Source organism: Alnus glutinosa, chromosome 1 (assembly GCF_958979055.1).
Source record: "Alnus glutinosa chromosome 1, dhAlnGlut1.1, whole genome shotgun sequence".
NCBI classification, from domain to species: domain Eukaryota; kingdom Viridiplantae; phylum Streptophyta; class Magnoliopsida; order Fagales; family Betulaceae; genus Alnus; species Alnus glutinosa.
The window spans coordinates 50,691,392-50,710,272 of NC_084886.1; the positions used below are offsets into that span (position 1 = coordinate 50,691,392).

Here is an 18,881-nt window from a genome sequence, read left to right on the forward strand (position 1 = left end):
CATCCACCAATAATAGGGTTGGAGGGTTGCAATTTTGAGCATAACCCATAGTTTAATGTCCAATATTCCACTTGTTCCCAGAATTATTAACATTTGAAAATTTGTTTGCAAGGGATAGAATATTATTTCTTACTATATTAATTATATTAATCAAGGATGATATTATAACGCGTTGAAATATAATAAAAGGGACAAAAATATATTAATCAATGATCATCAATTATATTAATCAAGGATGATATTATAACACGTTGAAATATAATAAAAAAAGGACAAAAAATTCCTATTCTACGCAAATTAAAGAGGAATAAAAAGAAGAAAAAAAATAAGACAATCAAGAAGAACAAGAAAAAGGAAACAAAAAAAAAACCATTAGCAATCATATGATATATTGATATGAACATGCCTCACCCTTCATTTCACTGGCTTCCTTTTGGCCTCTAATAAGTGATTATGGATTGAGCATGAGTTAGATTATTATTATTATTATTATTATTATTAAAATAAATATGTATAAAACCTCTATATAAAAGTTTTGATATTATATTATATGTTACGATATCATTTAATTCAGAAAGTTAAACTTGCAGATTTAGTGGACTTCGGAATAATCCCAGCAACGTCGGAAGTCATTCTTAGCCAAAGGTATTTCCTGGCTTTACAATAAAAGATAAAAGATGAAAATTAAGAATCTTAAAAGTCAGTACAGAGGAATCCAAAAATTACAGTGCTGTAATTTTTATATCAAAGTTTCTGACCAAGCCACGTACATGTCAGATAACGTGACACTTATTACTACAATTCTTACACAAACTAAAGTGGCCATCCATAATTTACTTATTAGTCAGAATTTGTAAAAATATTCGTGCCTGAATCTAAAAAAAAAAATATAATTTTTTTAAAAAATAAATAAATAAGCACTGGTATTTTAAGAATTTTGATAAAATTTAATAAAAAATTCTAACGATTTGTTAAAAAAAAAAAAAAAAAAGATGAATACTTTAAATTAACATTTTTTTAAAATTTAAATATCATTTTTTAAAAAAAAATAATAATAAAAAATTAGGAGTTATAATACGTCAATTGACGTATAGTAGAAACTGTATTAACCGCTGCATCACTACTCAATTAAACTTGTCTTATAAAATTTTATTGGTTAATATTTTCACTAATAATGTTATGTCAACTTGTCAAGACGACGGCCACGTGAATATAAATATATAATAAAAACAATAGTAGCCTAATTAATTAATTAATTAAGCATTTTGTTAACCGTCATGGTTTGCCGACTAGGTCTTAGAAAGTCATTGAAAAAAAACAAAGCATGTCTTATTCAAAGGCCTAATCAGATTTCCTGGTTTCTGCTCAAAAGCATGCTCATGGGTTTTAACTTTTGTTGGTTTAAAAATATCTAGATAATTAAGATCTCTAACTGGTTTAAAAAAGCTTAATTTGTGAAGATTTATCAATTTCTTTTTTCGTTGAACTATTATAAATTAATATTAGCTGTAAAAGGAAGAGAGAAAGATATGTAGATTCTGTCTTCCAATTTGATCATCAAATTATTCAAATTCCCTTTCGTTGTGGTGAGGCCTACTCCTCCACAATGCAATTTGGGTTTGAGAAACAATATATTTTAATATCAGCCTCCCTAACTTTTGTCTCTTTCTCAAACTCAAAGCATAAACCAGGGAATATATAAGGCTTAAGTCTTGTTCCATGAAATGAAATGGAAAGGAGGGGAAGACTTGAAACTATAAGTAAACCCTTTTGTAAGCGGTAAGCGATCGATTCTCTTTTGGAGAAATTCCGGTCACCATACTTTTATCTAATTTTGTTAATGTTGTATTGTCAATCAAGAGTACTTAGATCAGTCGATCATTATTAAAAAGAAAATCTAAAAATTTATTAGTAGTGACAAGTCAACAACTAGTTTATAACTTTTTTACAACTTGTTAACATGTGTATTAGCATGTGAATGAAGATTGTGAACAAAATAATTAGTGACTAGCATGACTCCAATCACATGCTAACACATGTCAAAAAGTTGTAAAAGAATTGTATACTACACATTCATTTCATTCCCGTCTCCTGAACTAACGTGGTAGTGCCCATTAGACCTTGATTCATTTTCTTCCCTTTTGCCCTTCAATTATTATTTTTTTGGGGAGTTAAAAGAGGAATGTGAACGCAAAACCTAAATAGGAAAACCCACTATGGAATTGTTGGGAGAAGCATAGTTCAATTATTACTAAGGTCAAATAGCTTTCAAGTCTCAAATAAAATAATATAGGAAGAATATGGAGGTGGGCTGTAAAGTAAAGTGAAAAAGGCTCATAGAATTTCAACCAATGCCAAAACAAAGAGTGTGTTGAGTTTATGCCTCCAGCCTCCCCCTTTCTTTCTTTCTTTCTTTCTTTCTTTCTCTTCTTTTCTTTTCTTTTCTTTTCTTTTTGAGCAATGAGGAGTGAGGCATGTGCAATTTGGGATGACTCACGAGAAGTATACAAAACCTTAAAAATCCCACATTAGGAAATAAGAAAATTTTGTAAAAGGAAAGCCCCCCCCCCTCCCCCCCCCACCACAAAAGACTTAAGGTACACACAAAGTCCATCTTCCGTGTCCATGTCAATGGGGAAGATACTCATCCCCCACTGCCTGCCGACATGTGGCGGACCAAGAATTCAACACTTGGCTGCCGTATTTTGTAGTAGAATTTAGCCGGCAATGAATGAAAACAATTTTGTTTTCAAAACTATTAAATTTAATTATATGTATTCACAATGCATGTGATTTTCATATATATATAAAATAAACATGAGAATCATATATCAGTTTAACCGTCAAAAACATAAAACACCCAAAATATATTTTTATTTTTATGTAATATTAGAACATTTATTAAGAAAAAAAAAAAAAAAAGCGAACTTAAAAACATTAACAAACGAAACTCACCATGTTTTGTCTTTATAAGTTTTGGCAATTATTATGGGAAATGATTAAGGATGTGTGCCACATACGCCGGTCGGCATGGTGGTTTGTTCTCTTTGGCCAGCATTGAGGAATTAATATGTGAATCATTGAAAGTGTTCATTCACTATTTGGAAGGCATCATACACAGATCAAATAATTTGGTAATAAATCAAAAGAAAAACGGCGAGACTAAGTTCAACTCGAATTTGGGAACCCATTTCTTCACTTTAGCTGACTTTGTTAATGGAGGAGATGAACTGAATTTAGTCATTCCTTTTTTTGCAAGCTTCTTAGCATCTAAATGACTTTTTATGTCCACATTAGGCCATTAACTTTTCATACAAGAACAAAAAGAAAAAAGAAAAAAAAAATAGTATGTACTCTTGCCACCCCACTTTGTCTTCTAATTTATAAGTTTCTGATTTAAATGATTAGGATCACTATTATATGTTTTTGGTAGAGCTCATGAGATTTGAGGTTAATTAAGTGTATGCTTTTGAAAAACGAGTTTGTGAAAATTATGCTTACTCATTCATATATAGGTCGACAGTGTATTTCATAAATCTAATAATGTATACATGGCACTATATATTCCATTAGACTGATGAGTATTGTCGTATCGATTCAATGGGTGGAATAGGTAGCATCACTTTAATTCATGACCCTAATTTGGGTTTCAAGGATTCTCTTTTCATGGACTTAGGAATTAAATTGGAAGGGTAGAGAGTAAACAAAGAAAAAGAAGAAAGTGATGGGGTCTTAAAAGAAAAATAAAAACAGCTGGAGTGGATTGTCTGATAGTGCTTTGTCTTTCTAGAGGAATTGAAATTGGAATTGATTTGGGAGATGGGTCCCTGATGCACCCCCTTATATGGCCCAAACTGGAGGGCACTTTTTGGATTCTTTTGGATGTAAGCAGGAGATGATATGTTGTGAGGAAGAAGGTTTTGAAGTGGAGTGGTATTCAACCAGTTGACATTGACAAAAAGTAACTGCCACTCTCTGTCCTTCTCTCAATGTAAACAGTAAACTTCAATGCAGTAAAATCCCAAAAGTTTTTAATCGTGCTTTGGAATAAATTTGATGTTTATTTTACGTATGCATGGCATAATCAAGATTCCAATTCTATTACTCACCGTAATCATTTTTGCTTTCACTTCCATACAGGGTAATTGGATAGTAAATTGAATTTGCAGGTAATTGGTTTGATAAAAAAAAATTTGAGTTTTTTTTTTTTTTTTTTTTTTTTTTTTTTTTTTTTTTTTAAATATAGAAATTCCCTCCAAATTTGGTGTATAAAAGTGTAACATGTTCCTTAACTTCTCGCATGTTTTTTTTTTTTTTTTTTTTTTTTAAGGTTAAAGATCTTTTTAGTACTTTTAATTTGAAAATTTTATTTTTTAATAATTCAATTTCAATTGCATCGTAGATGGTATGTGTCTTGGAAAAAGACGAATATAGTACTTCCGTCCAAAATTTAACGGATTGTCACGTGTTTTTACTCTCAGGTGTTGACACGTAGCTCAATGTAAAAATAAAAAATAAAAAAACATAAAATAAAAATCTTTAAAAATTAAAAATAATAAAACTTTTTTTTTAAAAAAAAAAAAAAAAGAGGGGTGGCTTAACCACCTTTTTGGGCAAAATGTGAGTGGCTGGCCAGTGGCCACCCCAATTTTGGCCAATGAGGAGGCTTAGCCACCCCTTTGGCCGGTCTGAAGGTGGTCGAACCATCCCCCATTCCAAACCATGAGATTGTTCAAATCAAGTGTAAATGTTGTTCTCTTCTTCCAATATGGAGGAAGGACCTTCTAAATTTATACTCTAATTTCAGATCCCAATTCCAAACCATAAGATTTGTTTGTCTTTTTTTCCCCATTTGTTTGTTGCAGAATCTATGTTTGTTATTTAATTTTGGGATAATTACACTTAACTCTCCTGATTTTAGGGCTGGCAAAACGGGTCACCCGACACGACCCGTTTACGACCCGTTAAGACCCGCGACCCGTTTAGCCTAGACCCAGACACGACCCGTTTATGTTAACGGGTCGGGGCTCCAGACACGACACGACACGATAATTTCACGGGTCACCCGACACGACCCGTGAGACCCGTTTACCATAATGGGTCGAATCGGGTCAACACGACCCGACCCGACCCGTTTGACCCGTTTAGCTTTTTTTTTTTTTTTTTTTTTTTAGTTTTTGTTTATATATATATATATTTTTTTTGGGGGGGGGGGGGGGGGGGGGGTTTGTTGGTATTTAAATGAAATAATAATAATTTTAGCAATTCATCTCTAAACTCCTACTCCTAGTCTCCTAGTAGGCTAGCACCAAATCACTTAATATGTTTAATTGTCTAATCAAATAACAAAAAAAAAAAAAAAAAAATACTACATCATCATTACAAATTTACAAATACAAAAAACTGCATCATAATTGTCCACTCTTGAGTCTTGATTTCTTGAATGACCTACATAAGCTCATTGTCCATCAGATTGGGTCCAACGCAGGTTAGTTTGACATGCCCATCTTTGTGATTCAACTCCAATACCTAAAGGAAAAAAACAGAATAATTGCATTGGGAGATGAAAAAGTTTAAGATGTCAACTAACATCATTTACTTTCTACAATTCAATATCGATCTAACAGATTGTACCATTCTGCTTCACATGCTAAATTACAAACAATAACATAAGAACAAAAGAAAGAATAGGGGATCTCATAAGAACTGCTACTATCCAATGTTAAAACATCATCTTCTTCGTTATCCACCTTCATTGAAGTTTGTTCTATATCAAAAGATAAAAGAAATTAATTTCATTAAAATAAGATGAAAAAATACAAGTAAATGAAGAAATTAAATATGCAAATAACTTATATTACCTTGCTCTCCATATAATCAATTTCTAGTGCAAACCAATGCCTCAACAATATCAGGCTTGAGTGAACTCCTATACTGATCAATCACACGTCCACCAATACTAAAAGTGGATTCTGAAGCAATAGTAGAAATAAGAATACTCAAAACATCTCGAGCTATGGCAGCTACTTCAGGATAACGAAATTCATTTTCTTCCAAAATGAAAGAATGTCAAATGTCGTGTTCTTCTCCAAATACTTGGGTTCATCCAAATAAAGTTTCAATTGAGTCTTTTGTGCATCAGGATAGACTCCATCAAATGCTAGAAAATTCTACATAAAAAGAGATAAAATAAACATAAAATTAGTAAGTGATTATGAATATATATATATATTTGTTTGTGTTTTCACTTTTTTGATTCTTTTGAGTTTTGAATCTTTTGTTTTCAACTTTTCACTTTTCAAATCATTCCCTCCAATTTGACAATTTCTCATTAGGCCATTCTCCCTTTTTTTTTTTTTAAACCCAAAAAAGAAATAAGAAAAAAAAAAAGAGAAGAAGTTAATCGTGTCTGGCGTGTCACCCGCGGGTGACCCGCGACCCGACCCGCCAAACTAATATAAACGAGTCATAAACGGGTAGACCCGTTTATGACCCAAACCCGTTTAAGGTAGACCCAAACCCGCTAATTTCGTGTCGTGTTCGTGTCGGGTTGTCGGGTCGTGTTAAAATTGCCAGCCCTACCTGATTTATCTACGGTGTGGCGATTTACCCCCCAATGTACCAAAATTGGTACATGATCCCCCCAAACTTGCCAACGTGTGGCAAAATCAACCTTCCGTTCAATCGACCGTTCGTTTGGACGGAAAGTCGGTCACGTGCAAATCACGTGACTTGGGGAGGGTCTCTGTCTTAAATTGTCACGTGACTTGCACGGAAGGTTTAACAAACAACTCAAAACGTAAAACGAATATAAAAATAAATCAAATCAAAAACAAAAAAAACACCCCCAAAACACATTAAAAAAATTCCAGTCTTATTTATTGAAAAAAAAAGTTCGACCGGAGCTCAACTTCAAATTATTAAACATTCCCCAAGTATGATATATGGAGGCTGGTGATCAAATAAATAGTCTTATTATCAAGTAAATCGTGTATACAGTTTCTCATGCATATAGATTGAAAAATGTGAATCATTCTTGATGTAGGTGCATTGGACTTGAGCTGTGCCCATCATATTTCCAACAGCCCCAGTTTTGTCCCAAAAACAAACAAAAAAACAAAAACAAAAACAAAATGCTTAAGTACTTAATAATTAAGATTATAAATCTAAGTTTGTTTTTGTTTTTGTTTCTTGTTTTTACATGGCCAACTAAGGGGAGTGGAGAGAGGAATTTGAACAAGTAACTCCCGCTTTATAAGACCTGATTTTCGGTCTTGAAAATCTTTTTAATAAAGAGACGTGTATACATGTGAAAGGATGCATTCTTATTCTCATTCATGTAATCTTTTATAACAAAACAAAAAGCCTTAATTAATTGTCATATGAAAAATTTTTGAAGTGGGGACTTTTTTCAAGAAAAAACACAACTTGAAAACAAGTTGAGTTTCCATTAGTTAACCAATTTTGCATTTAGGATTAAGATTATGTCTGAATTTACGATTTTAAAAATGGTAATTTAAAATTACAATTTTTAAAAAAGCAGTTCAACGTTTATTAAAATTACAACTTTATATTTAAAATTGTAGTTTTATTTTTAAAATTGTACATTTCTAAAAATGCATGCATCTCATTACCTACAATTTGAAAACAAATATACTTTTACGTTTTGATTAATTCATAATTTTTTAAAAATGCACCCTCAAACAAAAAATATTTTACAATTTATTTTAAAATCATACTTTCTAGACCGAAATAAACGCACACTAAGTAATATTGACATCAAACTTGACAACAAAAAATTGTCACCAAATTTTCATTATTTTAGAGAAAAATGTCCACATCACACCTCGATACCAATTTCAAGAAAATTTTGGAAAATCCAAAGTGATGGAATCATTGTCCAATTCAAATGTGAGTGGCCTAGTGGACAAACAAAGTAAGGTGACATCACCTCTCATGCATGCTTCGGCAACATTCAATCTCTAATTATATTGTTTTTTTTTTTTTTTTAAAAAAAAAAAAAAAAAAAAAATTCTTTTGGTCTATGCTTCATTTAAAACCAAAATGAATACATTTTGCGAAATTGACACATTATATTATTTTTACAAGAAAACAAGGAACCTCCCATTAATTTAAGGCATCACTTTCCCTACTACTAGATAGCAATATCAATGATAGATCTATTCTTTCTTTTAAATAGTATAAAATGTTTAGAATATTACCGCTTTATTATAATTTTCTTACTAAGTCAAATTGTAAACGTGATAAAAAAACTAACAATATTCTTCGATCTTTATCTAGACCCAAGAAAGTTTTCTAATGAACAAAAAAGAAAGAAAAGTTTTGATGACGCTAGATGTTTGCGGCGCCAATTTAAAAATAAAAATTAAAGGTTTTGGTTTCTTCTTGTTAAAGTGTCCTACATTGCTAAGAGATCATTGTCTTGTAGGCTTTATAAGTCATGAACACCCCTCCTCTCTCAAGGCATCTTTTGAGAGTGAGTAAGGCCCATGGACTTTTACATGGTATCAGAGCAGGTTCCTTTGACAATGATAGACATTTTTCTCCCGTTGTTGAACACGTGTTTGGCCAAAGATGCCACACATGAGGGGGCGTGATAAAGTGTCCGACATTGTTAAGAGATCCTTGTCTTGTAGACTTTATAAGTCATGGACACCCCTCCTCTCTCAATGCGTCTTTTGAAAGTGAGTAAGGCCCATGAATTTTTATACTTCTTAATGTTTTTATTTTTTTTTTTGATCCCTTGGATTATTTTATGCCATAAATCCCTTTCCAACCCATTTGGCCAGTTGAAATCCTGCCCCTTCAAGTTCGTCAAAACTAAACAAGTTTTAAAAATATTGATTCGTATCTTTAATGATCATATGAGTAAGATCCTATGGATTTGGGTTATATCCTGTAAATTTTTTGATGTTAATCTCCTAATTAAAAAAATTGAATGGATAAGATTGTTTTTAGCGAAAAATAAAGTGACTTTTTCCCAATCTTAAAATCTTTTCCTTTCAATTATGCAAATCCCTTTGCATAATTGATCTTATTATAAACACATCTTTGATATTTGAGACTTTGACCCATTGGCTTACCAACTGCTCCCTGTCGAAAAAGTCATTATTTTGAAAAAAAACCATCAATTCTGTTTCAAAATAATAATAAGAAAAACTTCACTTATCATTCTAGATCTTTTATCATTAAGTAATGTTTATAATACAATTTTCACACAATTTTAATATTTTTTTTTTGGGTAATTACCTTTTTTCCCCATGAACTACCAAAAAATGCGCAATGCCCCCATGAACTACCAACTCGACCAAAATAGAGCATTCAACTACCAAAGACAATCATTTTCCTCCCTTCCGTCAGTCAAAGGGGTTAGGGGTAATTATCTTTTCCTCCCATGAACTACAAAAAAATACGCAATGCCCCCATGAACTACCAACTCGACCAAAATAGAGCATTCAACTACCAAAGACAACAATTTTCCCTCCTTCCGTCAGTTAGAGGGGTTAAAAGAAACAGTCAACGAGTCATGTGCCGTTTTACATGGGGGCATGTTGGAAGATAGTGGTAGTTCATGGGGGGAAAGAGGAAGATGGTGGTAGTTCATGGGGGGAAAGAGGAAGAAAATGAGGGTAAAACGTCGTGTGACGGTCACGTGACCCGTTGACCATTTGTTTTAACCTCTTTGACTGACGGAAGGGGGGAAAAGGGTTGTCTTTGGTAGTTGAATGCTCTATTTTGGTCGAGTTGGTAGTTCATGGGGGGAAAAGGTAATTACCCCAAGGAGTTAAAACAAACGGTCAACGGGTCATGTGCCGTTTTATATGGGGGCATGTTGGAAGATGATAGTAGTTCATGGGGGAAAAAGAGGAAGATGGTGATAGTTCATAGGGGAAAAGAGGAAGAAAATGAGGGTAAAACGGCGTGTGACTGATGGAAGGGGGGAAAATGGTTATCTTTGGTAGTTGAATGCTCTATTTTGGTTGAGTTGGTAGTTCATGGGGGCATTGCGCATTTTTTGGTAGTTCATGGGGGGAAAAGGTAATTACCCTTTTTTTTTTTTAAGATCAACTTTTGAATATTTATGGCTTACATGTAGGAAAACAAAGGGGAGCTGATACTTGCACAATAGGTTATCCACAACTTGTGCACAACCTACTCACATAGGTGGGATCCACCCACTCAGATGGGCCCCACCCATGTGAGTGGTTGTGCACCAAGCTTTTTCCAAACAAATATAATGGTTGATCATAAAAAAAAAGTAGTTAGAGTTGTGCAAAATGTGTATAAGAGCTTTATCATTTTTGCAATCATACCTGTAAATTTTAAAAATTATCAATTTAGTATATCAATCTTTTTCATTTTTGTTAATTTCACAAATCCATTAGAATTTTCCTTTAAATCATTACGAATAAGTGTCAAAATTCATAAAATACCCATATTTTGTTTAAATCATTACGAATAGGAGAAATTATCCCTACACTAATTTCTCACAACAGCCCTACAACAAGTTGACATGGCTGGTAATATTTTATTATTTTTTTTGTTTTGTTTTGTTTTCTTTTTGTAAAAAAGTAATAAAATATTACCAGTCACGTCAGCTTGTTGTGGGGCTGTTGTGAGAAATGAGTGTAGGGATCATTTTTCAATTAATAGACTGAAGAAAACAAATTGGCTTGTTTAGCAACACTTTTTATAACAGTTTTTTTTTTAGCAAAAAAGTAAAAGCATTAATAAACAATTCAAAACACAAATCACTTATAATCTATTTTAACATTTATGTCGCATCACAATCAAAGAACAAAATACACTATCTAAAAAGATTTATCAAACGATCCTATTTCACTTCTTAAGGGTAATTTTGTCATTAAACCATTATTAATAGTTATCAAAATATTAATTTTACAGCTATACAAGATATATGATTTTTTTTTTTTTTTTAAAAAAAAAAAACTGAAGTTTGCCTTTTGAAACATAGTGATTTAAGTGTGATATAAATTAAAACTTAAAATGAAAACAAAATAATAACAATAATAATAATAATAAAATTATGGTATATCCAAACATTAATAAAATAAACAATTATAATTAGGGATGAATTTATGGGGGGCAGTATAGGCCATGCCCCCCTCCCTCAATTTCTTAAAATAATATATATATATATATATATATATATATATATATATATATATATATATATATTGTAAAAAGAAAATTAATCTACTGATCCTTATTAATAAAAATTTTGGATTCTAATTGTTGCCCACAAGAGTTTGTGGTTCCTCTCTGATTAAAGTAATTGTGATTTAGAGTTGTTAATAATTAGAAATCATGAATGAATAAGATACGTGTACAGTTGTACTACACATTTGTCTCCAAGTGCATTTTGTAGTACAGAAAGATACTCTCAACACCCAGAGGCTTTAATTGGAGATGGACATATCTAGGGTTGGTCCAAAGCAGGTGGAGACCCACTTGGAAACAAGTGGCATGCCACGTCACATTGGAATACCCGTGTTGTTGCTAACGAGGACATGGTGTGGATCTTTCTCTAAATAATAATACGACCAGATAAATTGAATGCATTCATGCCATTTAAGGCTTTGTTTGGGCATGTCATTAGCCAAATTCTTAATGTGACATATTGTCCCATGCACCACACCATGTGCCACGCCTGTATTTTTGTCATTTCTTCTTTTCTTTTCTTTTTTTTTTTTGGAAGATGACAATTTTTTTTTTTAAAAAGCTACTACATCCTGTCACGTTAGTATAGTGAGATAAAAGTGGGATATTTATATATCATTTATCTTAAAAATATATTGAATTGACATTTGTCCTTAGTGCATAGGATTTTCACATGCATTTTTTTTTTTTGAAAATCACAAGCTTATTAAAAATGCATATAAGAATTAATCACATGCTCTAAAGACGAACACCAATTTAATTAATAAACTGGGTTGAAATACTTTTTTAAAGATAGGGGAAAATGTTTCTTTCTTTTCAACTATTCTAGATCGATCTCTTGTATCATAAACTATATGTTGAAACATGCACATTTGAGTGGTATGATTGGTTAAATAATTGAGTAATCCCATTGGTCTCACATGCATGAAAGATTCCATATATAATATGTTGATGTTCATGTTGTCTAGAAAAATTGGCAGATAATTATTATTTTTGCTTTCTCAGATATTTCTCCCCCTTGCAAATCATATGAAATCCATACCTGTCCATAATTTAGATTTGATTTGATCACTAGATGTCAGTTCTATTGAAACTCAATATATTATTGTTTTTTTTGTTCCCGAAATTCATTTCTTTTCACAATCAAGTCACCTATAATTTATCAAAGATTTTTTAATAATTCTCAAACCGAAGTGTTAAATAGTATGTCTTTTTTTTCTTCTTTTTTTTAATAGATAAAGTGTTAAATAGTATGTCAAATTCATATATTGTTGTCGTTTTTCAGAATTTGGTAAAAGGTTTTTTGTTGTTTTTCGGGTTTTCTTTTTTCTTTGTTTCAATTTCACCAAATAATTATTAAAAAAATTTTTTTTAAAAAAAAAAAAAAAAAAACCCTACTTTGAAAACTCCGAATTGTCTACAAGCACTTACGCCACTTTCACTTCTTTTATTGAACTATTTTTAGGAAATTTTGACCAAAAAATAAAAAAGAATTTTTGGGAAAAAGAGATTAAAAGAATAAGTTGCCCAATAAAATAAGATATTAGTGGCTTAATTAATTCACATATGAGTGCGATATTGTAATTCCAAGACCCAAAAAGAAAAAGAAAAATCTCTAAACACAACATAACATAACCAATGATTTCTTTATTTTATTTTTTTATTTTTTTAACCAATGATTTCAGGTGACCAAGCTAAGATGCATGATGATTAATGCTGCCCACCTAGCTTTTCGTCCTATTATCAACTCGTTAATCATAGAAAAAATTGCTCCAAATTCTTGAAGCGATGGAAGGCCCAAATCCAAACAAGCTATTCCTTTCAACAATCTACGGATCAATCAATAATTTTGTCCTACGCATCAAACGTTTTATTGTTAGTCTCTTACAACACGTCAATCATCAAAGCAGGAAATCCTTTGCTCAAAATTCAAGCCTCTTTGTGCCCTTAATAGTGGAAGCTTGCGCTTGCTTGTCAGTTTGCTTCATTTGCTGGGATGCAATACCATTATTGTCATTTTGCTTCATTTGGGACCATAAAAGGAGAACTCTAGAAAGATCACAACATTTTTTTTCATCCCAAAAAAAAAAAATAATATATCTTTTTTGGATAAGGGAAAAAGAAATGATACTTCATACTTATAATTATTTTTTTATTTTTTGTAAGTTTCTAATAATTTATTCTTGTAGGTGTCATGTACTGAAATTCCAAACTGAAAAATCAATTGGGCGAGTGCGAAAGGAGCACCATCAACGGACAAGAGAGCCCTTGCAGATGGATGGTGTCATTGGTTTGTGTCAGTGTGCACAAACAACCTAAAAGTCATCTCCTTGGAGACAATTTACATGCATATAACTTGTACATATTTTATACATTGTTTTTTAAAATTAATTATTAAATTTGTAGGACCCACATGTAAATTATTGTGGATTTTACGAATCTAACGATTGATTTATAAAAATAATGCACAAAAACAAATATACAAATAGTGTGTAAAAATCATTTCTCTCTTCCTTCTCTTCTCTGCTCTCCTAACTCCCAAGGCCGAAGTAATTGTAAAAGTTTAGAATCAGCTGATGCGAACTGGAGTCATTTTCTTAGGTTGGGCTAAAACGACCTGCCCCAGAACAGGACAATGGGTGTGGGTGCCCCAACCGAGCCCACCGCCTTTTTGTGGAAAAGGGCATGCGAGGGTGACCCACGTGTCATATGCAGACACGTGTCATGTGCAGGTGGCATTATGCAGAGATTGAATTGAAAGGTCCATTTGTCTTCACATTCAGATTTTGTCCAATGCGCTATCGCCGTTGGGGAATCCTACTTGGGGAGACACCCGGCTACAGATCCATTTTCCAAAGACAAAATGGAAATAATTTTTTTTGAATGATGATGATAAACAGAGCTGGGTAGTGGCCATTATAGGCACATCTTGGACCAGAAACAACCCTGGATTAGACGCCTGCACTATTTATTTGGTCACGTGCTAAAGAACAAACAAACAAACAGGTGATCTTAAGTACCTAACTTTTTAGTATATCCCAAAGTGTTTGATGTTTACAACGAAACTACAACTCCACCACACTGTTGAGGTGCCCTGTGATATTAGACGAAAAGAAAAAGGCAAACTTATACCTAACTAGTTATGCTTTTTGGTCACGTTTTCAGAATTTGCTTAGTCCCCCACCTAAGCATCTTATGTAAAAGGCTACAGCAAGTGCCCCCTTTTTCGTCGATGGAGACCGTGAGAATCATTATTCCCTGCACAGCAACCACCGGGCACCCACTCAAGTCCAGTCAATTTCAATACGATCTTCCCCGCTATGGCAACCAATTGTTGGATTGCATAAAAAAAAAAAAAAAACACCCCCCACCATTTTCAGGAGGGTTTTTTTCTTAGACGGCCAAGAAATCACTGTATATTTTGTATTTTTAATGTTAGAAAAAAAAATGCCTCGAGTAAAAAACTATAGACTAAAATGTTCTAATGAAATTTCATACAGGGTCATCGTCAGTTGATCCAAGCTAACAACTACATATTAACAACTGAAAACATCGACCCAAACTGAGGTCGAACTTGGACAACATAGGCTTCGAACCATCCCGACCAAATTTGTGTCGTAGAACATTAAACAAATTTCTTTTTTAATTCTAGTACTTTTTCTCATTTTGAAGAAATGGAAAGCTATATAAATGTTACAAAAGCCTGGGCTCGGCCCAAAGTTCGATGGGCCAAAATAATGAACCTAGCCCTGTTTTGAAAAGTCCACCTCCGGATGCTGCAGCAAATCAAAGATTAATTATTAGAGCACTTGAAAAATTACTTGTTGAGGAGGGATTCAACAATCAAAGGATTCAGTATTTACCTCAGCCATGAATTTCTTCAGAATCTCCTGTTTCTGCATCTCATCACCACTAGTTGGGAGGCCCATCAACTTCTTCCTCTGATCAAACTGTACCAAAAGCACAAGAAACTCCGGAATCATAAACTACTTTATCAAGAGCAAAACAAAGACACCAACCAGTTAAATAACTTCCTGAGGCCCCTGGAAGTAATGACAAAGGTCAATCCCTGGCTGCCTTCGTATCAAAGGTCATGAATTTATGCCAAGAGCAGCAATTTTTCGAGGCATTAGTTTATGAGAGTAGCTTTCTACTGATGGCGAACTTCAAAGGAGGAATACACTATTGGGGATGGCAACAGTTGGACACCGTGCACGGTTATATGGTTTTAATTTCAGATTCCACATACACTACTTCACTTTTCACAATTTTGAAAGAATATTAATTAATGAAATATAAACAATAACTGTAAAATTACCTTGATTTCCCTGCCGAAGTTCCTCTTTTTCCTCTTATTCCTGTATCTGGAGAGCTTTTCCTGGCGGTCTTCAGTAACGCATGAAGAGGAGGCAACACCAAACCAGCACTGCCCGAACCCATCCCTTGCATGCAACCACACCAATGCACCAAATGCAAAGACCGTCAATTCCAAACCGTCTTTCCTAGCATCTAACATTAGATAAAGCATAATAATTTCTGAACAAAACAGACCTGATTACCTATACTTCAATTTAACTAAATCAATTTAACGATATGAGTCTCAAATCCACTAGAAAGAGTAACCCCTTCCTATATTCCAGGGTCATGTGTCCTGTTTTCCTTCTTGTCCTCTCTGCCTTTAATTAATTATTATTACTTTTCTTAAAATCATGCATAACCTCTTCTAAAACCTGATCTTCATGGATAGATTAACTGCTGTTTCATTGTTTTAAGCCATTAAAAGCTGTATTACAAAATATAATTATGTCAGAACACGATGTAAATTAAGTCTTACCTTAATGTCTCTTTGACTAAATTCTCTCTGCATCCTGTAAACTGCACCAAAATCCATCCCAGGAAAATCCAGGAAATTTGGTTTCACTGCAGCTCCATGCATCCACTCCAATGAGCTTAAACATTCTGAGCTGACACTATTCTGAAATGGTACATCAGGAAGTGGTTTGTTTTCTTGAATTTGGTTTTCAGCAGTCCCCGAAAGAGGAATCTTCATACCAAGGACTTTCGAGAGAGGTGATTCTATTCCTGCTTTTTCCAAGAGATCTTCCCTGCACTCACAGAAAACATCACTCAAAAGCGGCTCACTTTGGAGTGATTCAATGCCTGCAACCTTGAGTCCTTGGGTGGAGATAACATCTTCCCCAGAAGATATCATTGAGATGGCTGCTGTCATGGGATCAAGGCCCACAACTGGTTCTCCAATGAATGGTTCCGGAGCTTTGAATAGATCCCTTTCTCCACCCAGGCCATATTCTGATACGGTAGATGTATGAACCAGGTTACCCTGCATTACACAAAGGGGAAAAGAAATGAACAAATAGCAAGAAGAAAAAAGGAAGAAAATGTTGACTGAAACACCTTGATATTGACACCAATCTCAGATAGAAAGATGAAGTAATGATCAGTGAACAATTTTAGGACATGTATTGATCGCTTCCATGTATAATCTTGTAAGAAGATTGTAATAAAAGCAATAGTACCCAAAACATTTTCTTAACCATCGTGGTTTGCCGACTAGGTCATAGAAAGTTATTGAAAAAACAAAGGATGTCTTATTCAAAGGCCTAATCAGATTTCCTGGTTTCTACTCAAAAGCATGTTCATGGTTTAACTGGTGCTGATTTAAAAATATCTCAATAAGATCTAGCTGGTATTGTACCAAAAAGCTGGTGAATATTGAACTACGTGATTATTTTGATATATAATATAGGTTTGAACTTTTGCTATATTAATATGAGAGGTCCACCCTAAGTCTTAACCCTTGTCTGATTGTTGCTAGCTGTAAACATAAGCGGCGATTTATCAATTTATTTTTCGTTGAAAAGAACAAGAAAAAAAATACAGAAAATAAATTAGTATTAGCTGTAAAAGGAAGAGAGAAAGATAGATTCTGTGTTCCAATTTGATCATCAAATTATTCAAATTCCCTTTCGATGTGGTGAGGCCTATTCCTCCACATTCCAAATTCGATTTGACAAACAGTATTTTAGTATCAACCTAACTTTTGTCCTTTTCTCAAACTTAAAGCATAAAGCAGAGAATAACTCTTTTTCCGTGGAATGAAATGGAAAGGAGGAAGACTTGAAAGTAAACCTTTTGGTAAGCAGTAAGTGCGAGAAGAGTTTCCAATACTAACGTTTGATTCTCTTTAACATGCTTTTTACACTAAGTTTGTTTCCCATGTAACAAGGAAAAAAAAAATGCTAGACCTACAACTAATCTAGAACTATATACAACTTGCTAACACGAGTCAACATATGATTGAAGGGCGTTAAAAAAAATTTAGTCGCTTGCGTGGCTCCAATTACATGCTAACACATGTCAAAAAGTTGGAAAGGAATTATTGGTCTAACATTATCCAGAAACCATATAAATCTATATGAGTTTCCTCTTCTTCTTTTTGTTGGGTTGTACAGACAATGGAGGGAAAAAATAGAAGAAAAAGAATTCAATGCCTTTTCTCCTCATGTGCAAACACAACAGCTGAAAAATGGTATATATATTACTTGTTTTTCCTTCTGTCAATGGACCAAATACTGTGATAATTTCTTTCAGAAGTTTCTTAGAATAACATATAATTCCTTTTAAATGAAAATTTCCAGTAAAAAAGACTTACAAATTTAGCCAAAAAGAACCTAAAACCTGAAAATTGCACGAGATTAGGCATTTTAGATCCCCAATATCGCAAAAAAAAAAAAAAAAGCAGGATTCTACACTCTCTCAATGAAGACGCACAAACCTTATCAATTTTAAGCAATTTAAAACTACTTGCAGCAAGATTAAGCTAACTAAGACCTATTACAGTAGAACACTAATCCCAACATGAAATTGCAGCAATCCGAAGGGTAATAACAATAACCGAAACGGAAAAGCTACAAGAGTAACAATTTTTCAAGGATTCGTTTAGCGTGAAAATGAAGGCATGTGATCGAGAGAAAGTAAATCGAGCAATAATTTCAGAGAACCGAGTTGTAAAGGAATGTAAAATATGCTTTGTTTGGACCTCTTACTTTCCGAGCAATTTCGAGGGGCGAGATTTCGACGACGTCGGGGTCCATCAACGCGGAGCTGTTCTCGGAGAACAATCTTTGCTAAAATATTACGAAAGAGACATAGACAGAGACAGAGACGGAGAAGGAGAGTTAGAGAAAGCAGAGGGAGAAACGGCAAGAAATTGAAGGACTTACAGGAGCAGAGGCGGAGGAACAGCAGTTTTACTTCCCGGTGACGTTCGATTCTCTTGAATGGGGAAATGAGGGATTTTGTCGATAGCTGTCTTAATCACTTTTCGTGTTCTATCCTGAATGGAGGACACAAATACAACAACAACAACCTTCCTATAAAATAAAAGTTATTCTAAAAGTTATTTCTCTAAAAGTTATTCTCCCTAAAATATATTGTAAAAGTGAAGTTCTCCGATCCAAGACTTCGGTGTTCATGTCGATCCGTTAGTCCCTTTATTACACGTGGCACACCAAGAATTCAACACTTGGCGGTCAAATTTTGTACTAAAATTTAGCAGACAAATAATGAAACAGATTTTCTTAAAAAATAAAGTTATAATTCAGTCAATTAAATTTATATCTATTTAAAAAATATATAATTTTCATATTTACAATTTT

At 33.3% G+C, this 18,881-nt stretch overlaps 1 protein-coding gene across 1 annotated transcript; it reads right to left on the reverse strand.

The window, feature by feature from the left end:
- Positions 1-14,900: 14,900 nt before the first annotated feature.
- LOC133857134 (uncharacterized) lies at positions 14,901-18,605 on the reverse strand. The gene is made up of 6 exons (XM_062292268.1): positions 18,447-18,605; positions 18,270-18,350; positions 16,036-16,543; positions 15,521-15,648; positions 15,066-15,152; positions 14,901-14,978 (listed from the first exon to the last, which is right to left on the reverse strand). Exons 2-6 carry the CDS (start codon positions 18,315-18,317, stop codon positions 14,946-14,948), a joined length of 804 nt encoding a protein of 267 aa, XP_062148252.1. The 5' UTR covers positions 18,318-18,350; positions 18,447-18,605; the 3' UTR covers positions 14,901-14,945.
- Positions 18,606-18,881: the final 276 nt, after the last annotated feature.

What these genes read in the sequence shown, in the direction of transcription:
- LOC133857134 (XM_062292268.1), bottom strand. Translation starts at nt 18,317, where the DNA reads ATGGACCCCGACGTCGTCGAAATCTCGCCCCTCGAAATTGCTCGGAAA. An exon ending in CCCTCGAAATTGCTCGGAAA is followed by an intron (nt 16,544 to 18,269) that starts GTAAGAGGTCCA and finishes TGTGTAATGCAG; the next exon opens with GGTAACCTGGTTCATACATC. An exon ending in ACTTCGGCAGGGAAATCAAG is followed by an intron (nt 15,153 to 15,520) that starts GTAATTTTACAG and finishes CTTTTGGTACAG; the next exon opens with TTTGATCAGAGGAAGAAGTT.